This window comes from Mustela nivalis (genome assembly GCF_964662115.1).
Source record: "Mustela nivalis genome assembly, chromosome: 2".
Classification (NCBI taxonomy): domain Eukaryota; kingdom Metazoa; phylum Chordata; class Mammalia; order Carnivora; family Mustelidae; genus Mustela; species Mustela nivalis.
The window spans coordinates 46,949,875-46,965,571 of record NC_139021.1 but is presented as its reverse complement, the minus strand read 5'-3'; the positions used below and the strand labels follow the sequence as shown (position 1 = coordinate 46,965,571).

General features: G+C 31.6%; 1 protein-coding gene across 1 annotated transcript in view; it reads left to right on the top strand.

The window, feature by feature from the left end:
- Positions 1-15,697, top strand: part of CNBD1 (cyclic nucleotide binding domain containing 1) — a 511,440-nt gene that overhangs the window by 353,778 nt on the left and 141,965 nt on the right. The window contains exons 9-10 of the mRNA XM_082722613.1: positions 7,469-7,578; positions 9,126-9,276. Coding sequence (XP_082578739.1) covers positions 7,469-7,578; positions 9,126-9,276 — 261 coding nt within the window. The remainder of the gene's footprint in view (positions 1-7,468; positions 7,579-9,125; positions 9,277-15,697) is intronic.

The window sequence follows — 15,697 nt, the reverse complement described above, 5'->3', positions numbered from 1 at the left end:
CATTGTAGTTTTGATTAGTATTTCCTTGTTAATGGGATATTGAGCATCTTTTCATCTGTCTGTTAGCTGAAAAATTTTAATTTATAGAAAATTTTGCACCTATCTGTAGATATTCATAAAAGAAATTTATTATAAAATATTTTTAACTAGCAAAACTTGGAACCACTTAAAAGCTTAATTTTACAAAAATTATTATATTCTCCTAAATTATAGTACCTCTACACCATGGAGTCTTAAAAATAATGTTTCTCTATACATACAGAAGTAGAAAGTTCACTAGAAAACATTGACAAACATAAAAGAAGAAATAATTTAAAAAGGAAATCATACCACAGAACAGTATAAATGACATGATGCATTTATTTTAAAAGAATGTTAAGCTGATGAAACAATCTTAAGATACAGCAAAATAGAATTCAATGAAAATATTGTGGTAAACAAATAAGGCATTATATATTGCTAATAGGAACGAGAGAGAGAAACATGACTCTTAGGAACATGTACACATCCAAGAGCCTCAAAGTATATAAACAACTGATAAGCTTATAGGAAGAAACAAGTATCATAATCATTATAGTTAAATATTTATATATAGCTCTCTCAGGAACTTCTAGACCAAATAGATTAAAACTGAGGACAACTAGATACTGAACGTTACAAATAAAGAATTCAAGCCATTATATATATATATATATAGAGAGAGAGAGAGAGAGAGAGGAGTTTCCCCCCAGCAAATAAGACATAAGCAGCATTTTACATCATGTAGAGTGTTCACATAGAGTCAAGAGCAAAACTAAAAAAACCTTAAAACTGACTTTAAAAGGACAGCAAAGGACAGTCCTTAAGTGTTTGGAAAGTTACATATTATTGTACCCCACTGATTAAAGGCTATTAAGAAAAATTCTCAACCATATAACAAAATCACTTTACTTCAAAATATATGAAATGTAATTAAAACTGTAGATAAAAGAAATGTGTGGTGTTGAATGCTTAATAAATCAGAAAAAAAGAAAAAAATGATCTAGGCGTTTGAAACCAGAGGTTTGGAAAAAGAAAGCAAGACTAAATAAATAATATTTTAAAAATTAATAAAATAAGTGCAGAGATCAATGAACTATGAAGCAATAACTGCACAGAAATAGTAGTTATTTATGAAATGAAATGCTGTTTAGAAAAAATTGCAAATAATAAACCATGTTACAAACAAATGAAATATAATAAAAACACAATAAAGTTTTAAGGATAATAAAGGGTTATAAACAAGTCCATTCTAATTATTTAAAAAACTGGATGGAAAAAAATACTTCTATAATATATCAAAAGTCAAAAGAAAGAGAAGCACAAATTAGGAAACTTGAAGAAGGCCAAATTTCATTTTAAAAAGGGATTTTTTAATAATCAAGATAAAACAATCAGATGATCTAATTCTCCCAAACTTAAAAGAGAAGTTTCTATCTTACACAAGTCCTTCCAGAAATCACCTTTGTATTATTTAATATTTCTTGAATAATCACTTTATGTTCTATACCTCCAGAGTTTGAGGTATTTGGAATTCTATATTTATAGTTTGGGGTTTAAGCTGAATCTTGCTATTTAGTGATATTTAGTTAAAGCCCAGATATGGTTAGAATATCTGAAAAACTTAAGGATCAAAATTTAGTATAATAATAGCAAATTCGTATATAGCATTTTCTTTCTGGTAGACACAGGTAAATGCATGTTGTATATTTACTAAGGTAATCCTTAAGTGTGAGGGGAATCAAATGTAATATTACAAAGCAGTGCTCCAAATTCAAATGAAAAGACAAAACCAAATGTGTAATTCTGAAAACACCAAGCTCATTAAAATCTAAGTAACAAAAGCAGCAGTATTAACCCAAACACAATATAACAGGTGCTTAAACATCAGTCCTTTTACAAGATCATAAGAAGACAGGATATATGTGAGGAAGGAATATGGAATCTCATGAAATATCATATACACACACTTCCCTTATACAAGTATATGTGTATGTATATGTATATGTATATGTATATATATTCAAACCTCTGGTTTTGAGCATATATGTTCATATATGTGCCTACACAGAAGCAATCAATCTATTTATCATCTATCTGTCTGTCTATCTATCTATCTATCTATCATCTATCTATCATCTACTGAGAAAGAATATCGAAGCTGGAGTTGGTGGGAGTTTAAATTTGTGCACCCACTATGGAAAACAGTATGAGGGCTCCTCAAAAAATTAAAACTGCAAAAAAACCCAACTATTATTTGATCCAGCAATTTCATTTCTGCATATTTACCCAGAGGAAATGAAAACACTAATTCTAAAAGACACATGCACCCTTGTGTTCACTGGAGCATTATTTACAATGGCCAAGATATGGAAACACCTCAAATGTCTACTGATAGATGAATGGACAAAGAAGATGTGTTTTATATGTATATATACAATGGAATAACTACCTAGCAGTTAAAAAAGAATGAGGTTTTGTAATTTGCAACAACATGAATGGACTTTGAGGATGTTATACTAAGCAAACTTAAAGGACATAAATACTGAATGATTTTGTTTATATGTGGAATCAAAAGAACAAACAAAACAAAACTCAGATACAGATAATGCGTTGGTGGTATCCAGAGGAGAGAGGGGGTTTGAGAATGGGAAAATTGGGTGAAGGGGATCAGAAAGCACAAACCTCCAGTTATAAAATAAATAACTCATGGGGATTAAATGTACAGTATGGTTACTATAATCAATAACGTATTATAAATTTGAAAGTTGCTTAGGTAATAGTACTTCAAAGTTCTCATCACAAGGAAGACAATTTGTAACTTTGTGTGTTGACAGATAGTAACTAAAGTTATTGTGGTGATCATTTTGCAAAGTATGCAAATGTTGATTCATTACGTTGTGTACCTGAAACTAATATAATGCTATATGTCACTTACACTTCAGTAAAAATATCAATCAATAGTGCTATTCTTCTATATCATTCTTTTTCCAGTAGCCTAGTTTTACAAGGAAAACCAATACCCATTCAGCTAATGCATTTCTTGCTTGAAGCTGTATCAGTTTTACAGATCCTCAGATATACTTCTGCTCCAACACTGTGTTTTGGTCTGCTAGGCTAATGGGATGGAGTTTATCTTAATTAAGATGTCCTTTAACAATCTTTCTAATCACTAGTTTCCATTTAAACTGTCCCAGTAATAATACTAATAACCAGTAAGGAATTTCCCTTCTTATCATGACTCTGATCTGAAAATTGGAATAAAATTGTTTTATTGGTCTCCTGACTACTTTCTAGCATAATAAACAACAGAAATAAAAAGAATAATGCCTAATGTTTAGTTTCCTTCTGGTATCTACCTTAAGATAAAATCGAGTTTGTTCTTTTTGTAATGGTCTAATGATTTCAGGTTTTAGAATATGGGTGTGAGTTTGTTATGAGGAGCTTCAAAACCTATTTTTTTTGCATTTTAAAAGAAAATTGATTTTATCAATGTTTTTGAATAAAAAATCTTGAAAATTAGAATATTATCTTAAGAGCCTTTACATTTGTCATCAGATTAAAAATATATTAATTGGATTAATGATAAAAATCTTAAAATTTAGTTTATAAATACAAAGGCATTTTCACTAGTCTTTTTTTCTGATACATCTTTGATTTTTGCACTTTTTGTCATTGATGGCTTCCTTTACATTTTCCTGAAATTCAAATGGCTTTTTTTTTTTTAACATTTATGACAAATGGAACTTGTACCTCACTTTTATTTTAGTTAAGACGATTTACTCCAATGATTCCCAAGCTTATATTTAAAGGGCGAAGATTTTTTATTTTTGGTCAGTCATTATAAATTATGATACAAATCTATAATTTTACATGTATGCTTATATATTCCCAGAATTTTCCAAATATTCTGGAAGTGTATGTGAATAAAAATATCAACAATAGTTATCTTTGTGCTATATATTTTTGAGCATATATATTACACATACACCACGTTTTTATATATTTATACACATGTATGTATATGTGTATAAGATACATGTAATTTATGTATTCTTGTATATTTTTTGATTTTTTATGAGCAAAATAATTGTAATAACAGAAGCAATAAAGGTAATTAAAGTAATACTTAAATAATACTCTTCTGGATATTGATATTAGTATGTTTACTTACAGAGATTTTGGTTTTGTTTACTCTTTGAAGTGGTGATTCTAGGTTGAACCTCTCTTCTTGTATTTCTTCCTTTCAACTCCCTTCTCACATGCAAAGATGTACATCGTTTTGGGCTTAAGGGTGGGGAGTAGTATCAACTGTGATATTATAACCAACAAAACTCTGTTCAGAAGGAGTTTGCATTAGTGCCTTCCTTTAGTTTTATTCATATTTTCAAGAACCAGTTGCATCAGGACACATATATAGGAGAAATGCAAGTCATAATACTAGGGCTGATTTTGTTACTACATTTCAGTGGAGAAAGTTCTGGTATTTACAGCAAGTCTCTCCACTTAAACCCTTGCTTTCTGATACAGATGCACTGTATGTTTCTGAATATTCTCTTCCTCTTTCTTCTCAAGACTCAATTCTGTGCCTCTGGAATCCTAGTAAAATTCCAAACTTCTTAATCTACATTTTCTTATGGGGTAGTGTATCCACTCATATGAATGAATCTCATGTTGGGTGGAAGAATATCAGTCTTAAGCAATCATAAACATATGTCCTCCATTCTCTCCAGATAGGGTTCTGGCAAAACTTAATTTTTAAATACAAATCAACTTTAATTCCTTAACATCAATGAATATGACCTTTAAATAATAATAAAATTTAATCTATACAGTTCATGACTAAATCTTTTCGTATAATAGTCTGTTATAATCCTTTGGATCTTATGTTGTCATTTTCTATGTATCCTAAGAGGAATGAAGATAAGATCACAATATTAATCTTGACATCACTGACTTTAAGTTCTTTGTAACAGGAAGCAGGATCAGAAACCCAATGGGGGAAACTAGGAAACATAATGGGGGGGGTGTTAAATCTTTACAAGTACTTCATATGATTCTTTTTCTAGTCAAAAATAGTAATACTTAAAATCTTACTTAAGTGATGATACATATTTTTGTAATGTTACATCTTGTACATTTTGTAATGTTATTAATGTTACTAAATTCAAACTACTTATGTAGATGAAAATGGATTTTCTGTATTTTCTTCACTAAGATAAACATTTGCTAAGATTATTATAAAGACCATAAACAATTACTCAGATAGCAAATATCGCTTCCATGGAATGAGACTGCCATATGAGTGCTTCAGCCTTTTCATTGTTGCCTTGCCTTCAATTCGAAGAAAAATTTCTTTGGTTTTTATCCTCTTTGATATTATGTATGATTCTCTATGGTCTATATAGGACTTCACTTTCAAGAAAAGCTTTATAATATTGCAGCTCTGAACGTTTGAAATAATGGTCGTCTTAGTGTCTATTTAAGTGTATCCTTTTCCTACAATTACCAAGAGGCTCTATGCCTCCCTTTATGTCCTATTAATTGACTAAAAGAAGGAAAACAGTTATATGATAGTCTCTATTATCATATAACATTTTCTCTACTATCATAACCTTTTGGTAGAAAGATACTCTTTGCTTTTCAGAGTATAATCTTTTTGTCTACACAATTTACACATAATTTTACAGACATACTTTGATGTTTTAAGATAAATGTATATAGTGTCAATGTTTGGATGTAACAAATACAATATAAGACAGTAGAAGCATTACCATAAATTTTCATTTAAGCAAAATAAATGATAGGTGATAGCAGAATAACCTTTTAATTTTTTAATTATAAACTTTGAGCTCTGAATACTATATGAGGAAAGGGAGATAGAATATTCTCATAAACATGTCATAAAAATAATTGAAATGTCACTTGATTTATCTTAAAGTATTTTCCATTGTATGTTGGCATTTATTTTTTGCTTATGATAAATTATATTTACCAACTGCTACCTTGTTCTTTTTTAACCATAATTTTTAAAGAGCTATGCTGTTCTCTAGCTTATTTTTCAGTAACATCAATATTTTTATCATTTTGATATATACTCTTCTACACTATGAAATAAATGCTTTTGAATAATTGAAAATATTTTTAATTGTCTACTTTATAAAATCACAGGAAAGATACATATACATCTTTATATGTATATTATCACTTTTGTGTTTGGGGTTTATACTTTTTTATTAAAGATTTTTATTTATTTATTTGACAAAGAGAGATCACAAGTAGGCAGAGAAGCAGGCAGAGAGAAAGGGGGAAGCAGGCTCCCTGCCAAGCAGAGAGCCCAATGCGGGGCTCAATCCAGGACCCTGAGATCATCACCTGAGCTGAAGGCAGAGGCTTAACCCACTGAGCCATCCAGGCACCCGTGTTTGGATTTTTAGAAAAAAATATTGATATGTTTTAGAACAATGAAATCTGAAACTCAATCTGAAGTAGTAATTTAAATTTATGTAAATCCAAATGATTTTATTATTTAAATTATATTATGTTGATAATTTAATGTTATATAGATCAGATGTTTTTTATTTACATTGCTTTTTAATCCACTGATAGTTGTAAAGGTATTATCTAATTCACCTTCAAGTATATCTTGGCCTTAGGGTGGTTTCATAAATCTGAGAAAATAATAATGATAATATAATAATATGGTTTTTATGTAATACTTTGTGCCAAACCTTATGATAAATTATATACATTTAATTACCACATGTCAAGTATAGAACAAGGACCCCCAATTTTGCCTTTTTAAAGATGAAAATCTTGAAGCTCAGGAAAGTTCTATTATCTATCTGAGGTCATATATGAAGTGGCAGAATAGAGTTTTAAACCAGGCCAGTATGGCCTCGAAGTCCTTGTTCTTTTGTTTGTTTCTGTTATTTGTCTTTTGTTTTAAAAAAAAAAAAAAAAAAAAAAGAAACTGTATAAAGTCCTTGTTTTTAACCACTGCTGTATTTAGTAGAGTGCCAGGCCTGGTTCAGGGCACAGCCCTCATAAAGTCAAAAACTAAATATTCAGCAATTTTATGAGCTGGTTGTTAAGCCACTAGCAATTTGAAATTAGCCATGGTAGGAATGTTTATATCATAAAAAATTAGCAAATGCTACAAATTGGGGCTTGCTCCACACTTTCATCTCCTCCGCCTGACAGTTTATTAGCATGCCACTGCCTTTACTGCCAAAGTCTTGTCAATATTTACCTATATATTAGGTTACAGATATAAATAACAGATGTAAATTTTTTATCATTTGCTGAGTACTGCATATGAACTGCCAGCCATAAAAAAACTTGCCATTAATAGTTCCTGAATAAAATATGTCATCTTTCATTGTGATATCTAAAATAATTTTTGTAGAGAAGAATGTATAAAATAATGAATTATCTCTTTTATTTTCAGTGATAGTGGAAAGTGGAAAGATAATTTCTTTTGTGGCTTATATTAATTCTGGATATTGTGACATTTATAGAAATATTGTAGGACTTATGAAACTACAGCCAAAAAGAGTGGTAAGTTTTAAACTTATGTATTCTCTTTAATCATAATTGAATCTAGCCTAATTATTGAACATTTTTTTGTCTCCTTTTGTGAAATTTCTGTTTAACATTTTTTACTATTTTTTGTTATTTCTTTTCTTTTTACTGAGTTGTAAGACACAGGAATGTAAAATACATTGTATACTGAGTTGTAAGACATAGGAATGACCAAAAAGCACATTTAGAGATGCTTCATATCTTTATTCCTTGGAGAAATGTAAATTAAAACCACAACAAGGTACTACTTTAAGAATATTGGATTGGTTTAAATACACTTAACATATGACCCAGAAATTTTACTTAAATATTTACTCAAAAGAAATAGAAATATAATGTACATGAATCTTCATAAGCAAAAAACTGTAAGTAATCCAAATGTCCATTGACAGTTAGATGGATAGAAGCATTGTGATATATTCATACAATGGAATGACATACTTAATAAAGAGAAGTAATGCATACAAGAATATGGATGAATCTCAAAGCATTATGCTTGGCTAAAACATCAAACCCAAAAGAGTGCAGTCTATTTGATTTCAGTTTTATGAAGTTCTAGGACAGGTAAAACACCAATGCAGTGATAGAAAAGTTAGAGCTAATCCTTTTTTTCATTGACCAGGCAGTCTTCAGTGGCATTCAATTTAATATGTAAACTTAGTTGAATTCTGCCAAATTATATTCAGTGTGAAGATTTGCCAGGGCAGCAATTCTTCAAGTTAGATATTGGCTTTTGACCCCAGGATGCTTAGTAAAGGCTTTGATCTCTTCCGAGTTAATGTCATCAACCTACTTCAAGAACTACACTTTTTAAATTTTTTTTTAAATCTTACTTCTCATCAACTCATCCCTGTTTCAAAGCTGTTGAGATCACCATGAAAAGTTAATTTGGAGTTTCAACTTTTTCTCCAGAATCATGCATACTGAAACCTGGTAGGCCCTTTTCCACTGTTTCTAATTAGGACCTAAATTGCTAGTTCCCTGGTCAAACTCACTTTCCATGTTTCTTTTTTATTTAAACAAGAAAGTCTTGATGGAGTTCCATCTGTGGCCATTAATTCCATCAATTCTGCTCCTAGCCATCTGTGCTTATTTTCTTATTCTGTGTTAGTCCAACAAATGTGTTTTGTCTCTGGGGCTGATTTAAATAAATGGTAGCTCAGAAAACACCAAAACTAAGCTATATTTACAAAATGCTACCCTAGGACCTTGAAAAATGGAATGAGCTCAATGTTTCCGAAACACCTTAGTGGATTAAAAATTTAATTTGCAGATCACTAAATGACAGTACTAGTACTTTGAATTACCTTAGATATCCTGAAATTGTCTATCAATTTACTATTGTTCTAATATAATTTAAATACATGTGTAGAACACTTTTCTCTGACTTGAATGAAATTGCAATTTATTTTAAATACCATACACCAAAATTATTTCTGAACAGTGAATTTCTGATAATAATGGTATTTATCCATTGAATGAAAGTAGTTTCATTGAACATCAATTATCTATATCTCTTACAGAAAAAAATTCAAAAACTTGTTTGTATGGGTAGACTTAAGGAGAAGGAGTCCTTTGGTGAGATTAGTGTTCTTCTTCAAGTTCCTTTCACATGCACAGTAGTTACTGGAAAAGAGGTTGAAATGGCAATCATTGAAGATAAGGACCTATTTGGTAAATACATACATATTTTTCATACCATTTTTATTTGATGAGCTTTTGACAAGAGTGGATATATTTCATAGAAAGATAACTAAGTATAGGTGTATATATATGTTATTTACAAAAACAATGTATCTATAGATAGTCCCTTTTAACACTTCATATTCTGATTTAATTATGCTACATTAAGAATGTATTAACACTATTTCAAATCACTTTGATTGGAAATTAATAAAATCTCTAATTCCCGAGTTACTATTAATAATATCATTCCTTCCTTTTATGAAGTATCTTTTGGTTTTTCATATCTACAATTATTGCTTCTGTGTTTCTGGTTCAGGTCAAGAGTGTGCTATCTTCTAAGGTACAATCTAGATCAACTGTATATGAAGAATCATGGCTTGTAGCATTTAAACCTTTACCTGAAGTTCTAGCATTCTAGTAGTATTAAAAGAATAATCATGTAGCCACCCATGTTTGGTCCTCCAAAATTTATACTCAAATGAGAAATGCCAGTGATTGTGAAGGATAAATGAATAGGGTTTAATACATGATGACATAACAACATATTAAAGAAAAATATAGTTTTTTATATAATGAAACTAAGAATAGCAAACATCAGATCAAGGATAGAAGAGGAAAACTCATGGAATTGAACATGGGTGAGAAATTTCCTTCAAATAAACTCAATTAGAAACATCCCCAGGGTGCCTGGGTGACTCAGTTGGTTAAGCGTCTGCCTTTGGCTCAGATCATGATCCCAGGGTCCTGGGATTGAACCACATGTTGGGCTTCCTGCTCAGCATGGGAGTCTGCTTATCCCTCTCCCTTTCCCTCTGCTCCTGCTTGTGTGTCCTCTCTTTCTCTTTCACTCACTCTCTCAAATAAATAAATAAGATCTTTAAAAACAAAAAGAAACATTCCCATTATTATCCATGTATGATTGACTAAATTCCCTTATCTTGAATTTCAAGGTTTTATGTTTTTTAAAGAATATGTAATCTCTACCAGTTTGTGATTTAACATAACTCATATATCCATTTTTATCCATGATTTCACAAATCATATATCCATTTTTTAAAAGTTATAAATTTGAAATAGCATTGACTAATTTTCTTTGTTTCTGTGGCATTCAAAGACAAACCCCTCCTAAAGGTAAATATCATTTAAATATAAATACCAACTACCGATTAAAATTACAATACTCTCACTTGATATAGGCTAGGATTTTCTTTTAGTGTACTAATTACATTAACTGGTGCAAGGTAAATACATTGTGGACTGTTTTATGTAAATCAACATTTCACACATGAAAGTACTTCCTTCAAGCATGTATTAGAATCTTCTTTGCTGTCTGGCAACTTAAAATTAAAATAGATAGCTTAGTATAATCTTTAGTTGTGTTTTGTATGTGTGCTGTCCATACTTAAAATTTCTTTCTACATTTTGTTCATTTGAGAAGGATGTCTTAAAGCTACTGATACATTGTGTGCCTAATTAAACATTTTAAACAGAAATGTTTTTAAGGATTACATTTTGTTTTGCCATAACTTACAAGAAAATAAAATATTTTACAGTTGACCCTTGAACAACATGGGTTTGAACTGTGTGGGTCCACTTATATATACTCATGTACTCAATAAATACATTACAGTACTGAAAATATATTTTCTCATTCTTATGATTTTCTTAATAACCTTTTCTTTCCCATAGCTTACTTTTTTATAAGAATACAATATAAAACATATATGACATACAAAATCTGTGTTAACTGACTGCTGACTATCAGTAGTTTAGTTTGGGGAAGTCAAAAGTTATATCTGGATTTTTGACTGCTTAGGAGTTAGTGGCCCAGCCCTCTGCTCTTCAAAGGTCAACTGTATTTAATTTCAGAGTCTTTTTTTTTTTCTTACTTACTTATTTGAAAGAGAGAGAGCGTGCTCAAGTTGGAGGAGGAAGGGTGGAGGGAGAAAAAGAGAATCAGACTCTCCACTGACTGCAGAGTCCAACACAGGGCTCAATCTCAAGACCCTGTGATAGTGACCTGATCTGATAGTGATTCAGGAGTCAATCACTCAACTGAGTGAGACACCCACCTGCCCCTAATTTCAGTCTTTTTATTTCTACATTCTAATTGTTTTACATTTTATTCCAAAAAAATAGCTAAATAATTTTAATGAGAAATGTAATGGTTAATTTTACTGAAAGAATCATCTTCACACATGAACAATGTTCTTTATTTCTGCATTTTCATGGTACTTCATTTTGTTTCCATCTATTCTACTCTTTATTATCTGAAATATGAATCCATCTCTGTAAAATGGCACAGGGAAGGACTTAAGAGAAAGTAAAATGTGTCTTAAAAATGTCAGTATATATCATCTTGCAATCAAGATAATATTGTTATTAGTTGTATTTAACTGGTGTTAGGAATAATTGTTTATATTTGAAGTGACCCATTAAAAAATAACAAAAACTGGGATGCCTGGGTGGCTCAGTTGGTTGGACGACTGCCTTTGGCTCAGGTCATGATCCCGGAGTCCCAGGATCGAGTCCCGCATCAGGCTCCCAGCTCCATGGGGAGTCTGCTTCGCTCTCTGACCTTCTCCTCGCTCATGCTCTCTCTCACTGCCTCTCTCTCAAATAAATAAATAAAATCTTTAAAAAAAAATAACAAAAACTTATAAAACCAATGTGCTCCAACAGAATTCTCACCCATAGTGGATTACATTGCCTACATTTTCTAATTTATCAAAATTGTTAAATATACTATTTCTTTTAAGAATTGAGTGATTTCTTTGTTCATTTAGGTTGTTAACTTTTCTTTCGAAAATTGCAAATAACATTTGCAATCTGTGTTCATGCTTTTCAGACATTACCTTGAACATCTAAATAAAAATCAGTGTAGAGGGGCACCTGGGTGGCTCAGTGGGTTAAGCCTCTGCCTTCGGCTCAGGTCATGATCTCAGGGTCCTGGGATCAAGCCCTGCATCAGGCTCTCTGCTCAGCGGGGAGCCTGCTTCCCCCTCTCTCTGCCTGCCTCTCTGCCTACTTGTGATCTTTCTCTCTGTCAAATAAATAAATAAAATCTTTAAAAAAATGAGTGTAGAATTATTATTAAGTTTAAGCAAATATAAGTACATTCTCTTTTATATAATGCCATTGGGAATATAGTTTATCAGATTATTATTTTTGTGAAAGTAATATATTTTTGCCCAGATTCAGAACTTATACCTCAAGTCATTTAGACTAAAATTATGAATACCAACAATTTTAATTTTACTGGTATCTGAAATTCTTATCCTACCATTAAAACAAGTGTATTACTTTTGTAATGATAAAGAATTGCTTTTAATATTAAAAAATGAATTACCACTGTTTTTAATTATATCTCAATTCAACCATCCATGTTTGAAAAAATAAGAGATAGCTAGGTATTTAAATTGCCTTTCTCAAAAGGAAAATTTAAATTGCAAGGTGACATTGCTACAAACTATCTGAAAGTTTCTATTTGTTTTTAAACAGAAAGAATGTCCAAAGACTTTTATCTCTAATAGATTCTCTTAATCAAAAGCTTAGGAAACTAGATTTTTTACTATAGATAGGTCTTTTAGACGTTTTAGAAGTAATGAATACATTCTTATCCAGAAGATCTACTTCCCAGTATATCAGTATTTCTCTTTCTTGATGAGACAGGTTATAACCAGGTGTCTCCTTGGTAACAACATTAATCAGAAGAGCCTAAACTCTTGAACGATTTGCCAGAGTAAATATGCTTCCCTTTTCTTTGTATTTTGGTTTGGTTTATGATAAAATTTTGATATGAAAATATATCTCCAAGTAAAAAACAAGGTATGACACTTAAAAGTATTTTTTCCTCTTATGAATATTTTTTTACTTATTACTAATAATGTTGAAAGAAAAAAATGCTAATTAATTTGAGTAAAATTTGTGTTTTAATTTGGGCTTTTATGGACATAGTTTTGAGTGAAATGGTTATATTTCATATAACTTAATAAATTATTTTATTCCATTAGGTATTTTATAAATATATTGAAGAACTGTTTTGTTAATGATAAAACCAGCCAAATATTTTGAACATCTTGCAGACCTTTAAAAGTAGTTCTTAGAGATGCCTCGATGGTTCAGTGAAGAATCTGCCTTCAGCTCAGATCATATTCCCAGGGTCCTGGGATCCAGTCCCTCTTCTGGCTTCTTGCTCAGCAGGGAGGCAGCTTCATTCTCTGCCACTCCCCCTGCTTGTGCTCTCACTTTTTCTCTGACAAATAAATAAATAAATAAAATATTTTTAAAAATAAAATAAATAAAATAAAAGTAGTTCTTACTTGAGGATATTATCTTATGAAATATCAAAAAATATCATGAAATAATAATGTATCTTATTTTGATTGATGGAGTTCCATTTTCCTCAGTCTTCAACACCATACATCGGAATTTGGAGCCTACTAGGTAACATTCCTTTTATTTGCTTGAATTCTAAAGCAACTAAGAACAGGACAAAAGAACAGAGTAGAAGGGAGGTCAAAATAGTACATTGTTGATATAAACTGGAGAATGTGGTTTATATCTGCAGACTAGAGTTCTAATCCTGAATCCCCAAATTCACCTGAATTACCTACAGAGTCATTGGCATTGCTACACCACCGAATGTCTCTTCATGCAGGAGATGGTGTAGGGCTTTCCAGTAAAGATTATGGAGAAACAGGAAGAAATATCCTTCTTGGTAGACAAGCTGGATCCCAAGGGGAGGTGGAAAGGAAATGTTAGAACTCAGTATCTCAATCTTTGCTCCGGGCTAGGAATGATTGACATGGCAGAAAGAGACCATAAATGCATAAATTTTTCTCTATCCTATGTCCTGAAGAAATCAGCAGTGCTATATTTCCTCTAATACTTTTTAGGAATCCCCACATCCACTGGGCCATTGTATTGGCCACTAGAACCTACCATTTCATTGCATTCTACTGTAGACATACACACTCCTGGAGTTTAGCAAAGTTGTAGTACTACCAAATCCTATCAAGTCTCCCTCTTAAATACTTCTTAAATTTCTTTCCTCATCTTTATATCCAATGCCATATCTTAGTTCATAATTTAATCATCTTTTACTGAGATTTCCAGGAACCGCTTAATTAGTCTCCCTGTTTCTGGCTTTTATCATTTCTAATCCATTATTCATACAGTCCTAAAATAAACTTACTACAGTGCAAATCTGTTAGTCCCCCCCACCCCCAACTTGAACCCTTTTATTGACTCCCCTGATCTATAGCAGGGCTTCTTAAAGTGTTCATCATGGAACACATAAGTATTGTAATATTTTAAAGAAATCAGGGTAAATATATTAAGATACTTTCCTCTCTTGATCTAAGTTATGACCTGTCAGACTCTCTGCATTTCAATCCCTTTAGCTGCATCAGGACTGAGGAGATCTGTATCTCTGTACATTTTAACCCTTTTGTTACATACACATTGATTGAAAAGCTCTGAGTTCTATAGAAAAGTTGAAAGTTCTCAAAATGGCTTAAGATCCATTGCAATATGGGCTCTGCCAAACTACTTATTTCTTCATTCTAATTGCCTAACTGCCCAGCAGTATCAAATTAAGTATAATTTCCAGGAAATATTGTTTTATGTTTCTAAGCCATTTGTCTATTCTATTGCATTTCTCTGAAATGGATTTTTTTCTCCTTAACCAGCTGGAAAACCATTATTTATACTTCCAAATTCCAAATATGTGTTCTCAGGAAAGTTTTCCTTATAAACAGTCCTCTTGCTACACATATTACAATATTTTATTTTATGTTTCCACCTCTTTTCTTAATAAACTTTGAAGTCAAAAGGCAAATCTTCAGAGTCAATAGTCTCTCATGGTTCATCTCCCCTTCCAATTTCCCTCAACTCTCTTCTCTTCTCCATCTCCCTATGTCTTCCATGTTATTTGTTATGCTCCACAAATAAGTGAAACCATGTGATAATTGACTCTCTCTGTTTGACTTATTTCACTCAGCATAATTTCTTCCAGTCCTGTCCATGTTGCTACGAAAGTTGAGTATTCATCCTTTCTGATGGAGTCATAGTACTCCATAGTGTATATGGACCACATCTTCCTTATCCATTCGTCCATTGAAGGGCATCTTTGTACTTTTCACAGTTTGGCGACCGTGGCCATTGCTGCTATAAACATAGGGGTGCAGATGGCCCTTCTTTTCACTACATCTGTATCTTTGGGGTAAATACTCAGTAGTGCAATTGCAGGGTCATAGGGAAGCTATATTTTTAATTTCCTAAGGAATCTGCACACTGCTCTCCAAAGTGGCTACACCAACTTTCATTCCCATCAACAGTGTAAGAGGGTTCCCCTTTCTCCACATACTCTCCAACACACGTTGTTTCCTGTTTCCTGTCTTGTTAA